Here is a 19455-nt window from a genome sequence, read left to right as displayed (position 1 = left end):
AAAGCAATGAAAATGATTCAATCCATGAAACTCAACTTTTATGGTGAAAAGTTTATCTCGACGTTTTAATTGATGCGTTGATTGTTAATGAGTTTTGACATTTAAAGTTGATTTTACATTTGATTTCATCGATTAAGTTCAAGTACACAAAATGAACGTCTCAATGAAATGGACATTTTTGTTCTCTGAGTTCTGAATTCGAATTGAATAAAAATTGAAATTAGTCGATCATCGGAATGAATATTGAAATGATAATCCCAGCTGTAAGCATCTCATTCCCTGAGAGATTTTCAGACTTTTATTTTTCTATTTCACTTTTCATCAAATCTCGACAAAAGTTTTGAACCTTTTTATATTTACTATTCATAATGGAGGGAAATCAGTTTCGAGTTTTGCAAAAATGAGAAGTTTTTTTTTCATTTTCGTGAAGTTGATCGTAATGCTAGACTCTTTACTGGGATTTGATTAATTTTATTATGTTGAAGTTACATGATAATTTTGAATCGCTTTTTGACTGTATTCATATTTCAATAAAAGAAGGCAAAATTTGATGAAATGAAAGATCAAGTTTCAGTCATTTTTACAAAGCTGCAAAGTGAAAAAGAAAAGAGAAAACTTGAATTTCAAACCAAATCTCAACCGCAACTATTCAATATTCAAACATGGCAAATGAAAATAATTAAAGTTGAACCTTTGATTATCGACTAATGGTTTACATTACAGGGATTGATATTTTTGCACAAAATGAGAGACAAAAGGAAAACTTGAAAACTAGAATTACAATGAAATTGAAAAATGAAACTTGGAAAAATGAAGAAAAAAATTGAATGATGAGATATAAAATGAAACTATTATGAAAACAATCATTTAGACTGAAAGGTTAGAAGCTTTGTTTTTGGTGAAATTGACAGAATTATCGGAATGAAGAAAAATGGGATAAAAAAGGGACACAAGAATCTAATAGATGATGATAAAATTGAATGAAAAAGTGCAACTTTTTTTTACTGTTTACCTAACATTGTAAGTGAGGTTCATGTGGTTGATGAAATTAAGCCTTCATCAGAACAACTTGTTTCCCTGTTGAAACTGAAAGCAATGGTGAAAAAAACAAGAATTATCATCATCTTTTTTTCTTTCTTTTTTCCTAGTTTTCTTCATTTTCTTATCTCACATTGGATAAGGTAAATATTGACTATTTTCATCTGAACATTGAATTATTTGCAACAAGATGAATGTGTTGGTTTTTCTGCTTTCAATCATTCTTGTCCTAAAATGTTCATCGGCTAAACTGTTGCACGTGCTATCAAACAAGGAATCTCATGAAAAGTGTAATCAAATTGTTCGAGCATTCATGTTGAATCAATAATGAAACTCGAATCTTGACCTAAAGCTAAACACGGGAGGAAAAATCTTTGAATAAAACAAATTTTTAGTTTCCATTTTGATCTTCAGTCTGTTTGAGTTTAAATTGTTTTAATTTAAAAAAATTTTTAAAAATTTTTCGATTTTTTCGTATTCAACTTAATTTGTAAAGCTATTGTACAAATGTTTAAAACGCTTGAAACGGTTTCGATTCGAGTGGAGAACCAAGTTTCAGGGAAACTATTTTACTGATTCTGTAGGTTGGACAAATATGGATAAATTGATTCGAACAAAGAAAATTTCTTTCCATTCTGTTTGCCAAGTTTATCATTTCACGTATCGGGGTCAATTTGGAGCCATAAAATTGTCTGTAACTGATAACTCTTTTCAATTGATAATGTTGACATTGATAATGACTATATATAAGGAGCAACGAAACGAGTAAACATTGAATAAAATCGAAGATAAACCTGGAAAAGTTGAACTCTTCTTCTTATTCTTCTTTTTTCGCTGAATCCAGAATTTATTATTATTATTTTTACATAAATACAATGGAAAAGGAGAAACGATTTAGTTGAAAAAAAGAGGAAAAAACTATAAACTGTATTTGACTTGGAAAGTACATTAAGTTGAACTGGAGCGAAGGTTAAAGAAGAAGAAGAATTCAGAAGAAAATTTATTTCAGATGAGGATTTAAGGGTGAAGAGGAAAGGAGAAGGACATTGAAATGTTTCTCAACTGGCACCAGGTTCATGAAAATTACTGCTCCTTGAAGGTACATTGAAATCTTTTCCTCTTGTATTCATAAGTATCGAGTAAAAATGGCTTTTAGATGAACTAAATTGCACCATAAACCTTAGATTACTTTGCTTGTTGTTGCTTCTTCTGTTGTTGTTTAAGCCTTTGCTGAAGAGCCATTTAGAGTTTGAAAAGTTAGTAGAGGCGAAAAAAGAAAGAGTAAAATGATGAAAATGATGAAAATGGATGAGGATGCAAAGAAGATGAGGAAAGAGGAAGAAAATGAAGAGAAGAGGAAAAAGATTTCAACCTTTTCCCTATTGTTTTGCAAATTGGATAAGAAACACTTGCAAGGCCTAACAGCAGCATTATCATCAACAAATGGTTATTATCGTTGTTATCAACCGATTATTGTTTATCATTAAAAGCAAAGTTGAAAATGAAAGGATGACGACCGAAACTGCCTATGAACCAGACTTTCAGGATAGAAACTGAAGTTTCGGTTTGTCAAGTCTATCTGATCTGTCGATCTGTCAACCACAAAACTAGATCGATTCTCAAGAAATGGACTTTACATACTCTGAATAGAGCAACTCTTTAACTCGAGAGTTTTTGTCTTATGAAAGTGAGTTTTGGTCATTCGAACGCTGGTTGTTATGAAAACTCTGTATCTTAACAGTCAGTCAATTTCAGCTATGATATTCAAAGATATCCACGCTAGGAATAGATTTTTCAGATGTAAAATTCAATTCTAATTTGCATGAAATGAACAAGTAAATTGACTTTTACATCGTCAAATAATTTGCGGTCGATCAATGGTCACCCATGTGAACAGTAAAGATTCATTAAAGTTTTTTTTGAAGTTCTTAGTTTCCAAATTCTGTGTCTATTCAAGGGAAACTAGTAATTGTTCATTGTTGAGGTTGAGGTTGAGTTTGGTTGTTGCTTTAAATGAAATGTACAAATAGTTTCTTTTTCAGCTAATTTTTCGTTACATTTTTATTCAACGATTGTTTTGTTTCATTATAAACTGAAACTTGTATTTATATCTTACTTTTGGCAAGCTTATCAGTTCATTTTTGTACTTTTGTTTTGTTTCATTTGTTCATCAGGAAAACGTTGAAATTTATCGCCTATTATCATGTAAACATTTATTTGAAATAAAAGTATCATTCATTTTTGGTTGAACCAGTTTATGGTAAAGGTTTATTTATGTTGGAATAAGTTGCAACTTTTTTTTCTTTTCCATTTTTTCTCTAATATTTCTAAGTTTATCATTAAACTTCAAGAGTTGCAGGGTATAAATGCAGTGTAAAATGTTATTTCATGCAATCCATGATAATCTGAAGAGAAGAATAAAATAGCAAGAAAAGTGTTAAGATTTAGATTTTCTTTTACTTCATTTTCGTGGCTCAATTTATCATCTCTTTGATTTCCCATTTTATCTCTTCATCCTTTATATACTAGTTTATTACAATGTTATAAAAAAATTTGTATAATTTGATAATTTTTTTTCGAGGTTTCCATTTCATTCGCTTGATTCATTTTGGTTTTGCTGTTGTTTCAAACCAATTCACAAAAGGAAGTAAAACATGTTTCGTTGGATTCACTTTATAACATGAAATTGTTCAATATGATGAATGATGGAAAGATGGTTTGAAATCAATTGAATGGTTAAGTTTGAAATTGCCTTGAAAATGGTTAAAATTGATTGGGTTTTGGGTTAAATGGGTCGAGAAATTTTAAAAGGTTAAATATCAAATTGAAATACAAATTGAGTTTTGAACAATTTTCACTTTGCTCGGAAAAATGGGTGAAATCAATTGTTGAATTAAAAGGTTAATAAACCTGATTAAAGCACATGTTAACGTTCATTTTGACGATAAATGAAACAATTGCTAGTGTTGATAACAATTGAACTTTCTTGACTGTAATTGATTTGATCCTAATAAACATTTCATCTTAGGATATTTATTATTAATCAAACTTAAGTGGCATTAATTTGAATGCAAAAGTTGCTTTTAATGCTAAATTCAATCAAACATCCATGTACATGACCATTGGAATAATCAGTGAATCAAGTGAACATTTATTATTCAGGAAAATGAGTTTACTGGAAAGAGAAAGAAGATGGAAGAAGAAGAGAAAAGAAAGGAAAGAGAGAGGAAAAGAAAGGGCAAAAATAGTAACCATCATCGTCTCATTGTTGGAAAGTTTCTTTTGGTTAAACAAAGAAGTGAAGATGCAATAAAATGAATTACTATGGAAACATGGTGATTGATTGGTGATTATGATGAGGATGATATTCATTGGGAGATTTAAAGTTAAGAAAAGTAAATGTTAAAGTAATTTCATCAACTAAAAGTCAATTTGGTCTATTAATTTGAAAATATATTTCATTTTTATTTCTCATTTACTAGACATTGGTTTGAATAAAGATTACAAGATGAACAAATGCCGATGGATTGACTGTCTTAATCATTTACCTGAGGAAGTTCCGTTAATGAAAGTGATCCACAATCGGCGTGTAGTTTGTTGCTCTTATAAACACAATTACATTTGAGAAAACAGTTGAACGATCCGTAGGAAAGTAAAGGTAAATAGAGAAACAATAATATCCGAAAAGTGGTTCTCATATGAGATGTTGGTGGTAATGGCAATGAGTTTGGTATCGATGAGGTTGATGGTGTTGACACGAAAACTACACTATTTGAAATTATCCTTTTGCAATGAGTCAATTTCATGGTTAAAGATGAACAGTGGTAACAATGTTGGCAGTAACAATGAGTTGGCCGCTTATTGACAGCCAATGGTAAAGGACAACGTAGCGTCTAGTAAAAAAAAGATGGACAACACAGTAAAAAGAAAGGTTAGAAAGGAAAACACTGGCAAAAAAGAAACACAGCTTTAGAGAAGAGAAAAAAAACAAAAGATTTTGGAAAAAGAAGAAAGTAAAACAAGATTTAGTCACCTTTTATTTGATATCCACTTTTATACCCAATTGTTTTGGTGAAAGTTGTCTAGTTTACTGGGAAAACTTGTCTTAACAAACTCTCTTCATGATTCTCTGGTTTAGTTGGAGAGACACAGAGAGAGATGGAGAGTAACCAGGCATGGCTACAGTAACTGGTTACTTGCCAGTTTACCAGTTACTTTGCGGTAACAGCACAGAGAGGCAAATTTAAATCAAATTCAAAGCAAATATTTTTAACCTTTGAATATTGTTCGATAGATGGAGCTACAAGTAATGATGCCCCGATTTCGATTTCTATTGAGATCGATTTTCGATTTTTTGAAATAAAAATTGCCACAGAATTGTGTTTTATATCACTCGAAAGGCAAGAGAAAAGCGTATTTAAGTACAAAATTCCTTCCGAGTTAAGAGTTGAGATTTACAGGTTTGAAAGGTGTGAAAGTTGTAACACTGAGTCTATTATTGCATTTAAATCCTTTAAAATTCAATCGCCTTTAGTACAGTTATTTAACCAGATTTTTTATGAAATTCTTTTTCAGATGTTACTTTTTACGGTCAAGCAGAAAAGGCATGAGACTTTTCCCTCCTCCGATAGGTAGGAGTTACCGATATCTTAACACGCTGGCGAAGTTTAACTTTAAGAACAAGATTAGCTGATTAGATTGGTAAGTAAACATAATTTTTATTTTTTATTCATTTTGTGACAGGCAATTTTACATGTTGTTAATTTTGTAGTAACAATGTTTGTTGTTTTGTTAAGTGATGATGATGATGATGATAGGCTGATTTTGCGTTCAATTGATTAGATGTGAGCACAGTTTGGTCAAATTTGATGTTTCTCTTTCGTTGTTGATTGCTAATGGAGGTGGTGCAGGTCTTGTGGTGATGGCAAGTTTCATTACAAGAAATGAAAACATCAAAATGCAACTGTCACAAGGAAGAAAAATGTTTCAAGAAAAAACAAGCAGCAGTTTTTTGTTGGTGGGTAAAGGGAAAGGGTCTTGAGCGATTGTGTGTCATTGATCAGCTTGTATAATCATGCCCAGTAAAAGGGTCAAAAAACGAGGGCAATAAATGATAAATTGATTATAATGAAGAGATGACAATAATTAAATGCAGTCACCATTCATCGATTGATTAGTTTATCGGGATCTTTGGAACGGATGTTGTGCATGTGCCGACACCTCCACAAAAAATTGAACCAAGAATTTAATCACAGATAATAATAAATGGGATATGGTACATAAACATAAGCTGGTTGCGGCGGCGGTGGCGGTGGTGGTGGTGGAGGCATGTGATATGATGGTGGTGGCTGATATGGATAGGGACTTTTGTGGTAGTGATATGCTGGTTTAGGTGGCTGGTATGGTGGGTAAGGGTAACCGTGCGATTTGACGGTCAAAGCAAAAGAAGCACAAGCCAAGAAAAAGTAAAATAAGGGACTCATTGTGAATCAAATGAGACACCAAGACAAACTAAAAGAAATGAAAGTGAAATTTTGGTTTATAAAGCTTCTCTAGCTAATCTTAATCGGTTTAAATTTAGTTTTGCCTTTGGTGGTTTTAGTAAATAGTTTATACAAATGTGTTGACAACCGACATTGTTAACAACAAGGAATCAAGGAATGAATTTTCAAAAGTAAATCTTTCAGAAAAATATCAAGTAGCTCTTCTCGTCCAAAAGGCTGGTTTTTATCAAAGAGTTCGACGAATGTTCTTCAGGTAACCATGGATGTGACCATATTTGTGTTAATACATTAGGTGGTTATCGATGTGAGTGTCGCATTGGATACGAGCTTCACTCAGATGGAAAAAAGTGTGAAAATGCTTGCGGTGGTTTAATTGAACTATTCAATGGAACTCTGGTCAGTCCATCATTTCCCGATCTTTATCCACCCAACAAGAATTGCATCTGGGAAATTGTTTCTCCACCACAATTCAGGATAACATTGAATTTCAATTGAATTGAAGTACAAACTTAGATTTTGTTCAGCTATGGAATCAGATTTGATTTTAGTTTTTCTCATTGATTTTCATCAAGAGTTTAAGTCTTCAAATATGGATTGAATCCAGTGGTAAACAATTCACGATCAATCATGATGAGGAGTCCAACTTGTTAATTTTAAAAGTCGATTTGCTCTTTGGTCATTCGCTTTTTCTTCTTTGATTCATCACCGCTTCATCTGTAAGTTTGGATTGAATGGTGTATATTGACCTTTAAATTAAATCAGTTTATCTCTTCCAAAGCTTTTGGTTATTTTGACCCTTTAACGTGAATCCCTTCTGATCACCTTATTTCACTTGATCGGATTGAATTTGCTTAATTTACATTTGCTGCTTTGGATGTTGGCTTAATCGTCTTTTCCTTTATCAGATTCTTGCTTACAATGACAATATGCTTAAATGGTCAACATATTTATCTCCATAATAATAGGTCCATTCAAGTGTAAAACATTATTCCAGGAATCCAGTGTAGAGCAAAAATGTGAATCAAAGAGACTCGTGCCATTGTATCTTTTATCTCATTTTGGTTTTGATACATTTCTTTTATTGATGATTCAATCTCTGGTAATAACTATGCAACACCCAAGGCAATAATAATGGGCATCACAAGGAATGGGAAGAAAGAAAAAGGAGAAAAATGAAAATACCAAGAAATTTGGTCACTGCATTCATTGCATTCAGATCTTGATTGGCAATATTTTCACTTTGAAGCAAGCAAGAAAAAAAAGACGAAGAAAGATGATAAAGATGAAAAATGATGGAAATGGCAGAGGCAAGGAAATATGTCGAATCGATTGTAAGCAGAGGAATCTCAATGTTACAATAACAAGAGAAGCAAATTACACCAATAATTTGTAGTTAACAACAAGAGTATCATATTAACATTTACTGTAACCTCAAAGGCCTTTTAGGGTAACAAGTGAAAGATGAATAGGTCACAATGGCCGTTCTCTTTGGCCTTTGCAATTTAATCCTTGATGATGATTGTCGATGATAATGAAAAATGGAAATTTGGAGCAAACTTTTTTACTCTTTTTTTTCTGGTTCCTTTCATTTCCTCGGACAAGAGCAGAAAAGGAGAAGAAAAAAGTGAAAAAAGAAGTGAAACGAAGAGGAAAGCATCTCATCTCATCCATCTGTACAAAGATGAATCTCTCACATGTGTATCATCTTCATCATCATTATCATCTTGTAATGCTTTTCTTGTTATTATCTTAATTTTTCTTCTCGTCCATCGTTCTTTGCTCTTTTTTTCATTTGCAAAGAGAAGAAAAAGAAGAAGAAAAAAACACAGAAAAAGTAAAGTATCTCTTCTGTCATTCCTCATCCAGCATCTCCTCACTTTTGTTCTGTGTATTTGTTCATTTTCTTCATCTTCCTCCTTCTCATCATCCTTCTCCTCCCTCAGACAAAATTGAATATTATTTGCTCTGTTCGCTCACTTTTACTCTTCACCATTGAGTCTATGCGTAAAGCCCCTTCACAGTTGAACATTGGGAGAATGGTGTTAGACTTTCATTGAGACATCATCTCATTGTTTCCATCACAACTAATCAAAGTTATTGAAATCATTTATTGTCTCTCTCTCTCTCCCATTTCCCACCCTCTCTCACTAAACATCTCTGTCTCTGTCTCTCCCTCGTCTCTCGCTTCTCTCACCAAAGATCTAACGATGATGCTATGATTGTCTTAACGGAAAGATGAGCTTATTTTACATTCTGTTAACTGTAACAGTTCAAATTATTATTCTTGCAACAATTTGCCAAATACCTTTAACCATCTCAGCGCCATCATCTAATCACAATTATCAAAGTAACAATCAACATTATGGATATAAAGAGAAATTACGATCTTCGTCTAAATCGACACCCAAATTGCCATCAAGTTTACCACCTTCATCATCGTCCACTTTTCACTCGGCATCATCTTCTTTACCCTCATTTTCATTCGCCTCACAACTTGTCCATTCACCAATTAAACGGACACCTCGTGCAGCAACTGCTCGACCTGAGCGACTCTGGGATTACGGTGTGATTCCGTATGAAATTGAGGCCAACTTTTCAGGTGACCATAAAGCTCTCTTTAAACAAGCCATGCGTCATTGGGAAAACTTTACTTGTATTCAGTTTGTCGAGCGAACACCCGAACATCCAAATTACATTGTATTCACCGAACGTCCTTGTGGTTGTTGCTCTTTTGTCGGTAAACGAGGCAATGGTCCACAAGCCATTTCATTGGGTAAAAATTGTGACAAGTTCGGTATTGCGGTCCATGAGTTGGGTCATGTGGTTGGATTTTGGCATGAACACACTCGACCTGATCGGGATAAGCACGTTGAAATTGTCAACAACAACATAATGTCGGGCCAAGAGTACAATTTCAATAAGCTTTCCGATGAAGAGGTCAACTCGCTAGGATTAACCTATGATTTTGATTCGATTATGCATTATGCTAGAAACACTTTTTCTAAGTCAACCTATTTAGACACCATTTTACCTCAAGAAGATACAATACAAAAAACGAGACCCGAAATTGGTCAACGAATAAGGTTATCGAAAGGAGACATTTCACAAACAAATTTACTCTACAGATGTCCCAAGTGCGGTCGAACTCTTCAAGAGCCAAGTGACGCCTTTTGGTCTCCTTACTATCCAAATGGATCCAATCAAATTGAAAGTGAACATTGTGAATGGCGAATCACGGCAACTCACGGAGAACGCATTCAATTGAACATTACCGATTTGGACATTGTCTCTTCTTCTGCAACGGATGAGGTTAACGATGAATGTTTTGACAATTATATTGAAGTTCGAGATGGCTATTGGCCTAAATCACCTTCACTTGGACGATTTTGTGGAACCAAAACTCCGGACATTATCATGTCCACTGGATATCGATTGTTGGTTACCCTGAAAACGACCATCAAACAAGTTGGACATAAAGGTTTCAAAGCTCATTACGAAGGTAAATTGTGTTTTCCCTTTTTTTCGTCATTTCAATATCTTAAGGAATCTCTTTCATTGCAATCTTTTCTTGATTGTTGTCAAGTTGTGGTTCCTTTTGTTTGTTCATTCAACTATTACATTCTCGTTAATTGTTAATCTCAACAAATCTGATTAACTGTGATGAGCAAACAAATCGTAACTTGTTCATTTACCATTTCTGGCCGTTCTTTCACTTCTTTGTTTTCCTTGTTCAATCCTCACACTCAGTTTGATCAAGTGCCATTTGATTGATTAGATTTGATTGATGTTGACTAAGAATCTGTCTAACCATAACTCACCTTATTCATTATCAGTTTTAATATTTACGTCAAATTGTCACTTAACGGTAATAATTGGCATTATTTTATCAATTGTTAATCATCTTTTTAATTGGTTGAGATAACAAATGAAAATTATTGATTAGCTAAGTAAAGTTAATTGACACCAAGAGAAGGTTCCGTAAATGCGAAGCAACGCAACAATAATAGTTACAAGTGAATAAAAATATTAGACCAAAGTAAAGCTAAGCTGATTTAGAGCAGTTTTGCGATTTTCTTCACTCATTCATTCGGATCAAATTACGAATTTCCATGTTTATTTTAGCAACACCGTCCAATAGATCACTGACATTTGACTAGTTTTCTGGTCTACAGTTGAGTGCTACTTTGCTCACAGTCCAAAATCTTGTACCTTCAAAGCATTGCCTACTCTTCTTGCATGATCAAGGTGAACATTTCCTCTTTCATTACTGATTCGAGTACGCATCTAACTTCTGATGGTTTCTGACAAGATTATACTTCAATCTAGAACTCTGATCGGTAGATCTTAAAGTACGTCAAGGGAACTTGAACAGTTCACTATTCAGTCACTTTTTGCTTAGAATTGAGATTTCGTTTGATTTACACAAACAATTGCTTCGATTGCATATTGAATTAGAAAGACATTTTCTTGAGATTGGCCTTTTGATGTTGAACAAATAGTTTCCTTTGCTCCAAATAGTCTGATGGATTGAGATTTATTGAATTGTAGCTTGAAGCTTGGACCTTATGAAAAGATTTCTGATTCTTTTTTGATTTTCTAATATTTCTTTTTCAATCAATTTGATAAGTTTGTAGTTGTATATTTATCTTTGTTTTTTGTGCTTTTCAGCGATTTGTGGTGGTGATATTGTTAGTGAAGAAGGAACTCTTCAAAGTCCCAATTATCCTGAAGACTATCGACCCAACAAGGAATGCATTTGGAAGATAATTGTTCCAGAGAAATATCAAGTTGCCCTTAAATTTTCCTCTTTTGAGATTGAATCTCATGACAACTGTGTCTATGATTACCTTGAGATACGAGATGGACATTCATTATCAAACTCACCCATTTTGGGTAAATTTTGTGGACACAGAATTCCAAATGATATAAGATCGACAAGCAATAAACTTTTAATCAAATTTGTATCTGATTCGTCCGTCCAAAAGGCTGGTTTTTCAGCCAATTTTATCAAAGAGTTCGACGAATGTTCCTCAGGTAACCATGGATGTGACCATATTTGTGTTAACACATTAGGTGGTTACCGGTGTGAGTGTCGCATTGGATACGAGCTTCACTCAGATGGGAAAAAGTGTGAAAATGCTTGCGGTGGTTTAATTGAACTATTCAATGGAACTCTGGTCAGTCCATCATTTCCTGATCTTTATCCACCCAACAAGAATTGCATTTGGGAAATTGTTGCTCCACCACAATTCAGGATAACATTGAATTTCACTCATTTCGATTTGGAAGGAAATAATGTAAGTTTTCTCAAATACTCTCTAGTATTCCCTCTTCAATACAAATCAATCCTCAACATTCAAAGTTATTTCAATCAACACCCAATCATACCAAGTTGACCTGTAATCAAATATTGGTCTTAAATGAGTTTCTATTATATTTCTTGATAGCTAAACATGAATATTTATTCATACATTAATAGGAATGAACCAAATATTTACTTATTACTTAATGCAAGTTTATTATTTTTCATTCAATCTCTCATTGATGATTACCTAACTGAAAGAGACTATCATGATTATGTTCATGCTTTACTCAAACTGCCATGGATGGACTTTCCTCAAGTAGCCAACACTATTTACTATTAGCCAATAACTGATGTTTATGTTTAATTGATTGCAATACTTTGATTAGATGATATTTAGTTTCAATATTTCTAACCCTTTAACGATTTCCTATGCAATTAGAATTGTTATATCTCGTGATTTTCCCAAGTGTTACATGATTGTTGAATCTAAAAATGTGAAACTACTGATGTTTACATTAACCAGAATTAACTGATAACGATTCTTTTCTTTCCATCATCTATTCAGCAAGATTGTGAGTATGACAGTGTTGAGGTGAAGAGTGTTAAAAGTGACAATCCAGATTATTATAAACATGGAGTATTTTGTGGTCCAACAAATCCGCCGACAATCACCTCGATTGGGAATAGTTTGAGGATTGCATTCAACACTGATAATAGTGTACAGAAAAGTGGATTCTCGGCTTCATTTTTTACCGGTAATTAATTGTTGCTCTTAATCATTTATTAACTCATTTTAATTCCTTTTCATTGTCTTCCTCTTTTTTCGCCTTGTTTAAATTAATAAAAACAGATAAAGATGAATGTGTTGTTAACAATGGCGGCTGTCAACACATTTGTATCAATACAATAGGATCATATAAGTGTGCCTGCCACAATGGCTTTGTCCTTCATGAAAATAAACATGATTGCAAGGAGGGAAGTTGTACTCATTCAATTGTATCACCCTTTGGGTTAATCAGTTCACCCAATTATCCTGAACCATATCCTAACCGTAAAGACTGTGCTTGGCTATTTACCACCACTCCAGGTCATCGAATTAAACTCGTCTTTGAAGACTTCGAACTGGAAACTCACCCTGAATGTGCTTATGATCATTTACTTGTCTATGATGGACCGACAATGGATAATACCACTTTGGGTAAATTTTGTGGATCCAAATTGCCACATCCGTTGCTTTCCTCGTCAAATAAGTTGTACATGATCTTCAAGTCTGACCCATCAGTCCAACGGAAAGGCTTTAAGGCAACTCATACAACTGTTTGTGGTGGCCGGTTGATTGCTACTTCCAATGTTGAACATTTATATTCTCATGCTAAATACGGTGATTCCAATTATGACAAAAAGGAAGATTGTGATTGGGTTATTGAAGCTCCTGATGGTTATCGGGTTAGACTGAGATTCCTTACCTTTGAAATTGAAGCGGAAAATGATTGTAGCTATGATTATGTGGAAATATTTGACGGTTATGACACTTCATCTCGTCTTATTGGACGCTACTGTGGTAATACTGTAAGTAATTATTGTGAATTTAATGCATTGAAAAAGTGTGTAACCATTGAAGGAAATTTAATTTGAATTTTCATTGATTTGATTTCAGTTGCCACCTGAAGTTTTATCAACAAGTGAGTACCTTTTGGTTCGCTTTCATTCCGATGATACTCAGCACAACAAAGGATTTTCTATTGTTTATCATGGATTGGATGGAAATGAAGATGGACAGTTCATCAATCATTCGTCATCACTTCGATAAATGTTAACTTATGTGATTTACAATCTTCAGTGGAAATTGATTGGAAAAATTAGTGATAATCCTTTTTACATACTCTGCATAACTCTTTATTCCGCGATGCATCAGAATAAAAAGTAATTAACAATCAACGAAATAATCTGAATAAAGATGCTCTTTAACGCGAGAGTTTTTGTCTTATCAAAGTTGGTTTTGATCATTTGAAAGTTGGTTCTATTCAAACGAGAATCATTGTAAAGACAAAATTGCTAAAAATTTATATTCTTGACAGAAAATTTTCATCGGGTTAACATTGAATTTCAAGTCTACAATTCTGGTAATGAGTCAAAACAGGAAAAGTAAAAAAGCAGAAGCAAATGCGCAAATAGACAAAATAGCAAATCGGCTTGTAAAATGAATATAAATCTATTGAAAGGTTTGATATCGAGATCGGTTTGAACCGAGTTAGTTTGGGCACACAAGTCCATTGGACAGATTGAAAAGTTTTATGACCGATAGTTAGCGGTAAAATCACGTTCAAATTGAAACTTGGATTGATTTTTGTTAGCTATGAATGCACAAAGCTAAAAAAGTGTTTGATTAGCAATTTAATAGCAAAAATAAATTGCAACTTTTCGATAAATTGTATACAAAGGGTGAATTTAATTGGTATTAACTTTTTGGTCATTCGCTGTTGCTGCTTTGAACCCAAACCACAATTCTAGAAGATACTTAAACGATTTATTTTAGAGCTCTCTTCATTCTAAAAAATCGTTAGATTGGCCCTTTTACCTTTGGCTTTTTACTTGTGGCTTATTTATTTTAAGCTCTTTTAAAATTGAGTCTTTTTGAGTTCAATCAGATCAGCTTTTATACCGTGAGCCCCATTAGTTAAACCAAGGTTGAATTTTGATTTGACAGTGCAATCATGTACACTTGGAAAACAAATCCAAAGATATAGCAAATTTAATTGAATAGGAAATCGGTAAAAGGTTAGAAATATTGAAATAAAATATTATCTGATCAAAGTAATGCAATCAATTGAACATAACCATCAGTTATTGGCTAATAGTAAATAGTGTTGGATACTTAAGGAAAGTCCATCCATGACAGTTTGAGTAAAGGATGAACATAATCATGATAGTCTGTTTCAGTTAGGTAATCATCAATGAGAGATTGAATGAAAAATAATAAACTTGCATTAAGTAATAAGTAAATATTTGGTTCATTCCTATTAATGTATAAATAAATATTCATGTTTAACTATCAATATAATGGAAACTCGATTAAGACCAATATTTGATTACAGGTCAACATGGTATGATTGGTAATTCATTGAAATAACTTTAAATATTGAGGAGTCCTCAATGAGGACTCATTTTCAATTCAAACCGCCAAAGGTTAAACTAAATTTAAACGGATTAAGATTTTCTAGAAAAGTTTTATAAACCAAAATGTCACTTTCATTTCTTTTAGTTTCTCGTCGCGTCTCATTTGATTCACAATGAGTCCCTTCTTTTACTTTCTCTTGTGTTGTGCATCTTTTGCTTTGACCGTCAAATCACACGGTTACCCTTACCCACCATACCAGCCACCTAGAAAATATCCATATTACAAAAGTCCGTATCAAATCCCTTCATATCCACCACCACCACCACCACCATCATACCATATACCACCACCGCCACCGCCAATACCGCCACCACCACCACCGCCGACACCAACTTATGTTTATGTGCCTTATCCCATTTATTATTATCTATAATGTTTGATGGTTCACTGTCGTTTCGCCATTAAATTTTTTGCGCTTAATCTTTCCAATCACTTGAAATCTCTCTGACTATAGCAAAGAGGAAGACATAATTGCAAGGAGGGAAGTTGTCCTGAACCATATCTTAACCGTAAGGACTGTGCTTGGCTATTTATCACCACTCCAGGTCATCGAATAAAACTTGTCTTTGAAGATTTCAAACTGGAAACGCATCCTGAATGTGCATCTGATCATTTACTTGTCTGTGATAGGCCAACAATGGATAATACCACTTTGTATAAATTTTTGCGTATCCAAATTGCTACATATTTTTGACTTGAAAAAAGAATTGAAAAAATTAACATTTATCATGTACAGAAAGAATAAAATATTTGATTTATATTGATTGAAACTAGATTTATTTTATTTTAATTTTTGCTCAACTAATTCTCAATAGTAAAGGCTTATTTACACAGCTTCAATGCAAATATTGAAACTTTGCATATATATCTTTTTAAACTTTCATACAAGACCTCCTTTCCTCAGAGTTTTTAGAGGCAATAATTTTCCAGAATAAACAATGCGATGTAATTCAATCTTTGAATATCTCTCTTTGGAACCATCTTTACTTTGATCACCCACTGAAGCAGGATTTATGGTGCTACCTTTGGTGATTACTCCTCTATCACAGGATTCACATAAAAGCGACATTGAACTGAGCTTGTCCAATCCATTGGTTTCAGTTAGATAATTTAATCCATTATGATGTTGAGATGGAGACTTTGGTAAGGTTGATGAAAATGAAGAAGGTGAGTTTGTTACACCTTTATGAGATGATGAACATGCTATATTATTATGGGTAAGATCTCGGTAGGAAATAATATCGTTTGAAGATATTTCCATAGCTGCTAATGCACCAGATAAATATTTTACATAGTTTGAGTACTTATTGCGAAGTAAGTCTTGAAAAAGCATGCCTAAAAGGGTTGGAAAAGAAAGGGAAAATATTAGTTACTATCTAAAAATTCAACATTTCAATGAGTCTGGTAAAAATGATTATCTTTGAATTGTCATTGACACTGGTTATATTTTCAAGTTCATTTTTGAAAGCAGTCAATTCTAATATGATTAATAATTAGATGATGTTAGTATCAATACAATAATGAAAAGCTTTCAACCACTCTGCAATATAACTGGTTATATAATTTTAGCAAGCGTTCAAGTAATTACAATTTGTATTTGTAAAGTAAATTCAATATTGGTGAAAGTTATTGTCGTGTTGTGAACAAAAAACAGATTACCATAATGACTACAATTGAAAATGAATAATGACTCGTGATAATACTGATACGACCGGTTTTTAATAGAACATAATGAAGGAGAAATGCTAATACAGCTGAGAAAAAAAATACACTTCTCACTACAATTGAATACTAGTTTGAAAAAGTTCAATCGATTCAATCATAAAAATCGTCTACTGATAGTAAAAAGTAAACAAAATATATAATATTCATAAAGTGAAGCTGAAATGTCACAGCACAGATTGATTTTGATTTTTAGCTCAACTAATCGCGCTTAATAAAGGTTAAAGTAATAAAATAAAATGGATAAAGTGTAAATATAATAACATAAAACAGAGAGTTGGTTGATAAAGAGAAGGGTAATTTAGCTAATCGGATGATCTTGATATAGTTATTGGGTCAAAATTGTGTCTAGCATAAAATGAGCTGAAATCTGCAAACTAAATCATTTACACAATAGAACTGTTTAGTTGTAAATTTTGAGAAACAGGAAAATGTGCAATTCAAAGATAGAGAAAGGAGGAAAAGAAGGTGAGAAAGAAGGTGAGAAAGAAGGTGAGAAAAAAGTTTGGAGATAACATTTAAAGAACGAAATTCAGTAACTCATCATTGGATGAAAAGTATATGACTGTTAATCAGAACTTACTAATGGATGAGGTAGAACTAGATACAATGGGTGGATAATTGCTGATGTTGGAAGTTGATGAAGATGTTGTTGCTAAATCATTATTGCTTGCAGTAATCTAGAAAGAAAAAAAAATAGAGTTGTAATCAAAAAATAGGAAGAGTGTAAAGTAATGGAGAAAAAAGTGAAAAACAATTTAATCTGATATTTTCCACTCACTTGTGAAGACGCGGTTGTTGATGTAGATGATGAAGGGAAATCATTTGAAGTTAAATTGTTTTCTGAGTTTAGGTTGAATCTGTTTTTAGAAGCATAACGATTGAATGAATCAGAGGAAATGGAAGTAGAAACACTTGAAATTGGAATGATGTGGCCAGTCGATAACTGAACTGCAGAGAAACTGGGTGTAACTAGCGTTGATTCACTGGTCAATGAGAGTGATGTTGTGGTATAAGTATATGTTGATAGTGTTGAATCAAATATTTTCCCTGGGTAATCTTTTTCATCTGCATGATTATTATCTTGTAGATGACCATCATTCTCATTGTTATTTGATAACCGGATCCTATAATTGTTATTACAAGTTGTATTATTACTTTGATTGTTTAGAGACATTGAAGTAACCGTGACGGATACTGCAACACCTGCTGTTTTAGCTACATGATTGGAAAGGTCTGTACGAATGTTTTCAATGATTCTGTTTTGTACACCAGAAGGATTCTCAAAAATTGCCCCTAAATGCGGAGTGGCCATTTGCTTCCATCGAGATAAAATTTCGGATCCTTCCATAGGTTTAACCATTTTTAACTTATTAGATAGTTGAAAGGTACGACCGAGTATATAACTATTCTGTGCTTGTCTTTTGAGCTTTCCTTTTGGAAATTCACTGGATCCACCCAAAACAGAATCAGGGCTGTGACAACGAGATTCATCAGTATCTTTACGTATCCTATTCAGGCTGGAGAGTCCACTTTCGTAGCCAAAACTATCAAGACTGTCTTCAAGTTCAGCGGCCAAAGATTCACCAAAGGGCATATAAGAACCAGGCGGTGGCCAATTAGATAGACTCGTATCAGATTTACGTTTCATATCTTCTTGGAGCTCTTGGAATGCAGTCATAAGTACATTATATTTTTCTTTAACTTCTAACAATTCACCAGATAGAACATTCTGACATTCATGTGCCAAATCAAGAGCATTGTAAAGTCCTTCATTCTCCTGTGAAAGATCACGTATCTTTTTCTTTAGCTCAACAACTTGAGTTAAAAGATTGGTAATCTCTTCATGTTGATGAACATTATCCTCAGCTCGACGGGCAAGCTCCTCCTGTAAGTTAATCAATTGTAAATTGGCCTCAATCAATTGCTTGGCACAGTCATGTATCAACAAAAATTCTTTCTTCTCTTCAGCCTCAATGTCCATCGTACGGCGAGATGCTTCAGATCGTAGCTTAAGATTCTCATTTTCCAGAAAATTAATCTGCTCTTGTAACAATTCCCAGTTATTTTGGTGAGTTTGTTTATTATCACGGGAAGAAGAACAACTGGTTTCATCGATAGAATCAATTTCAGTTTCCGTAGTTTCCAAATCAGCACTGTAAAGATGAATCAACTGATTTTTAGTAGCAATCTCATGCCTTAACTGGGTAATGGTTTCATTGGCAGCAGCCAATTCGGCTTCCAATTCTTCGTTATGTAGTTTAAGGACATTATTCTGTTCCAACAGAGATTGTCCAATTTGAGCAGCAATTTTAAGATTTCTTTCCTCAACCGTTAAGTTATCATCCAAATCCATTGCTTAAAAAAACAACAACAACTTTAAATAATATTAATGTACAGATGTAAGCAGAAGACTTGATTTTCCTCAGAAGAGTGAGAGGAAAATAAGAAAACACCGAATATCACATTTAAGTTAACCAAAACATTTCATATTAAAAATAATGGTAAAGAACAATAACAAACGATAACAATAAATTCAACATTTGGTTAAAATAAAATTTCCAACACTCAGGCTTCATTTGACATTGTCAGATTCTGCATCCTTTTTCACTTATTATTTACATCACATGATCAGACGATTTCATTCAGTTATTCAATTTCTATTCACTAGATGACGGTATATTCAAGTAACAAGAAATTTTTGCGAT

General features: G+C 33.3%; 3 protein-coding genes across 5 annotated transcripts in view; 1 reads left to right on the top strand and 2 right to left on the bottom strand.

The window, feature by feature from the left end:
- Nucleotides 1-5503, bottom strand: part of LOC107366921 (uncharacterized) — a 62678-nt gene extending 57175 nt beyond the window's left edge. The window contains exons 1-2 of one of the 2 annotated variants that reach the window (XM_015934565.3): nucleotides 5072-5503; nucleotides 4587-4985 (exon numbers count right to left, since the gene is read on the bottom strand). In XM_015934565.3, the coding sequence (XP_015790051.1) occupies nucleotides 4587-4844 (258 nt within the window). In that variant the 5' untranslated portion in view covers nucleotides 4845-4985; nucleotides 5072-5503. The remainder of the gene's footprint in view (nucleotides 1-4586; nucleotides 4986-5071) is intronic. The other variant, XM_015934564.3, reaches the window with a different exon arrangement.
- Nucleotides 5504-6723: 1220 nt separating this feature from the next.
- On the top strand, nucleotides 6724-13839 carry LOC107366918 (protein tolkin). 2 transcript variants are annotated; one of them, XM_015934562.3, is made up of 6 exons: nucleotides 6724-7258; nucleotides 7508-10041; nucleotides 11211-11839; nucleotides 12413-12602; nucleotides 12698-13416; nucleotides 13505-13839. In XM_015934562.3, the coding sequence occupies exons 2-6, from the start codon at nucleotides 8778-8780 to the stop codon at nucleotides 13655-13657; spliced, it is 2955 nt and encodes a 984-aa protein (XP_015790048.1). In that variant the 5' UTR covers nucleotides 6724-7258; nucleotides 7508-8777; the 3' UTR covers nucleotides 13658-13839. The 2 variants fall into 2 exon arrangements, with proteins under 2 accessions (XP_015790048.1, XP_089125664.1); XM_089269538.1 differs by having other exon boundaries at nucleotides 6724-10041.
- Nucleotides 13840-15779: 1940 nt separating this feature from the next.
- On the bottom strand, nucleotides 15780-19345 carry milt (trafficking kinesin-binding protein milt). The gene is made up of 3 exons (XM_015934563.3): nucleotides 17529-19345; nucleotides 17331-17427; nucleotides 15780-16360 (listed from the first exon to the last, which is right to left on the bottom strand). Exons 1-3 carry the CDS (start codon nucleotides 19101-19103, stop codon nucleotides 15906-15908), a joined length of 2127 nt encoding a protein of 708 aa, XP_015790049.2. The 5' UTR covers nucleotides 19104-19345; the 3' UTR covers nucleotides 15780-15905.
- Between the last annotated feature and the right edge of the window lie 110 nt (nucleotides 19346-19455).

This window comes from Tetranychus urticae, chromosome 3 (assembly GCF_039701765.1).
Source record: "Tetranychus urticae isolate SD_2017Ah chromosome 3, NJAU_TeUrti_SD_1.0, whole genome shotgun sequence".
Classification (NCBI taxonomy): domain Eukaryota; kingdom Metazoa; phylum Arthropoda; class Arachnida; order Trombidiformes; family Tetranychidae; genus Tetranychus; species Tetranychus urticae.
The sequence above is the reverse complement of the archived record's forward strand: the minus strand, read 5'-3'. Positions and strand labels throughout refer to the sequence as shown.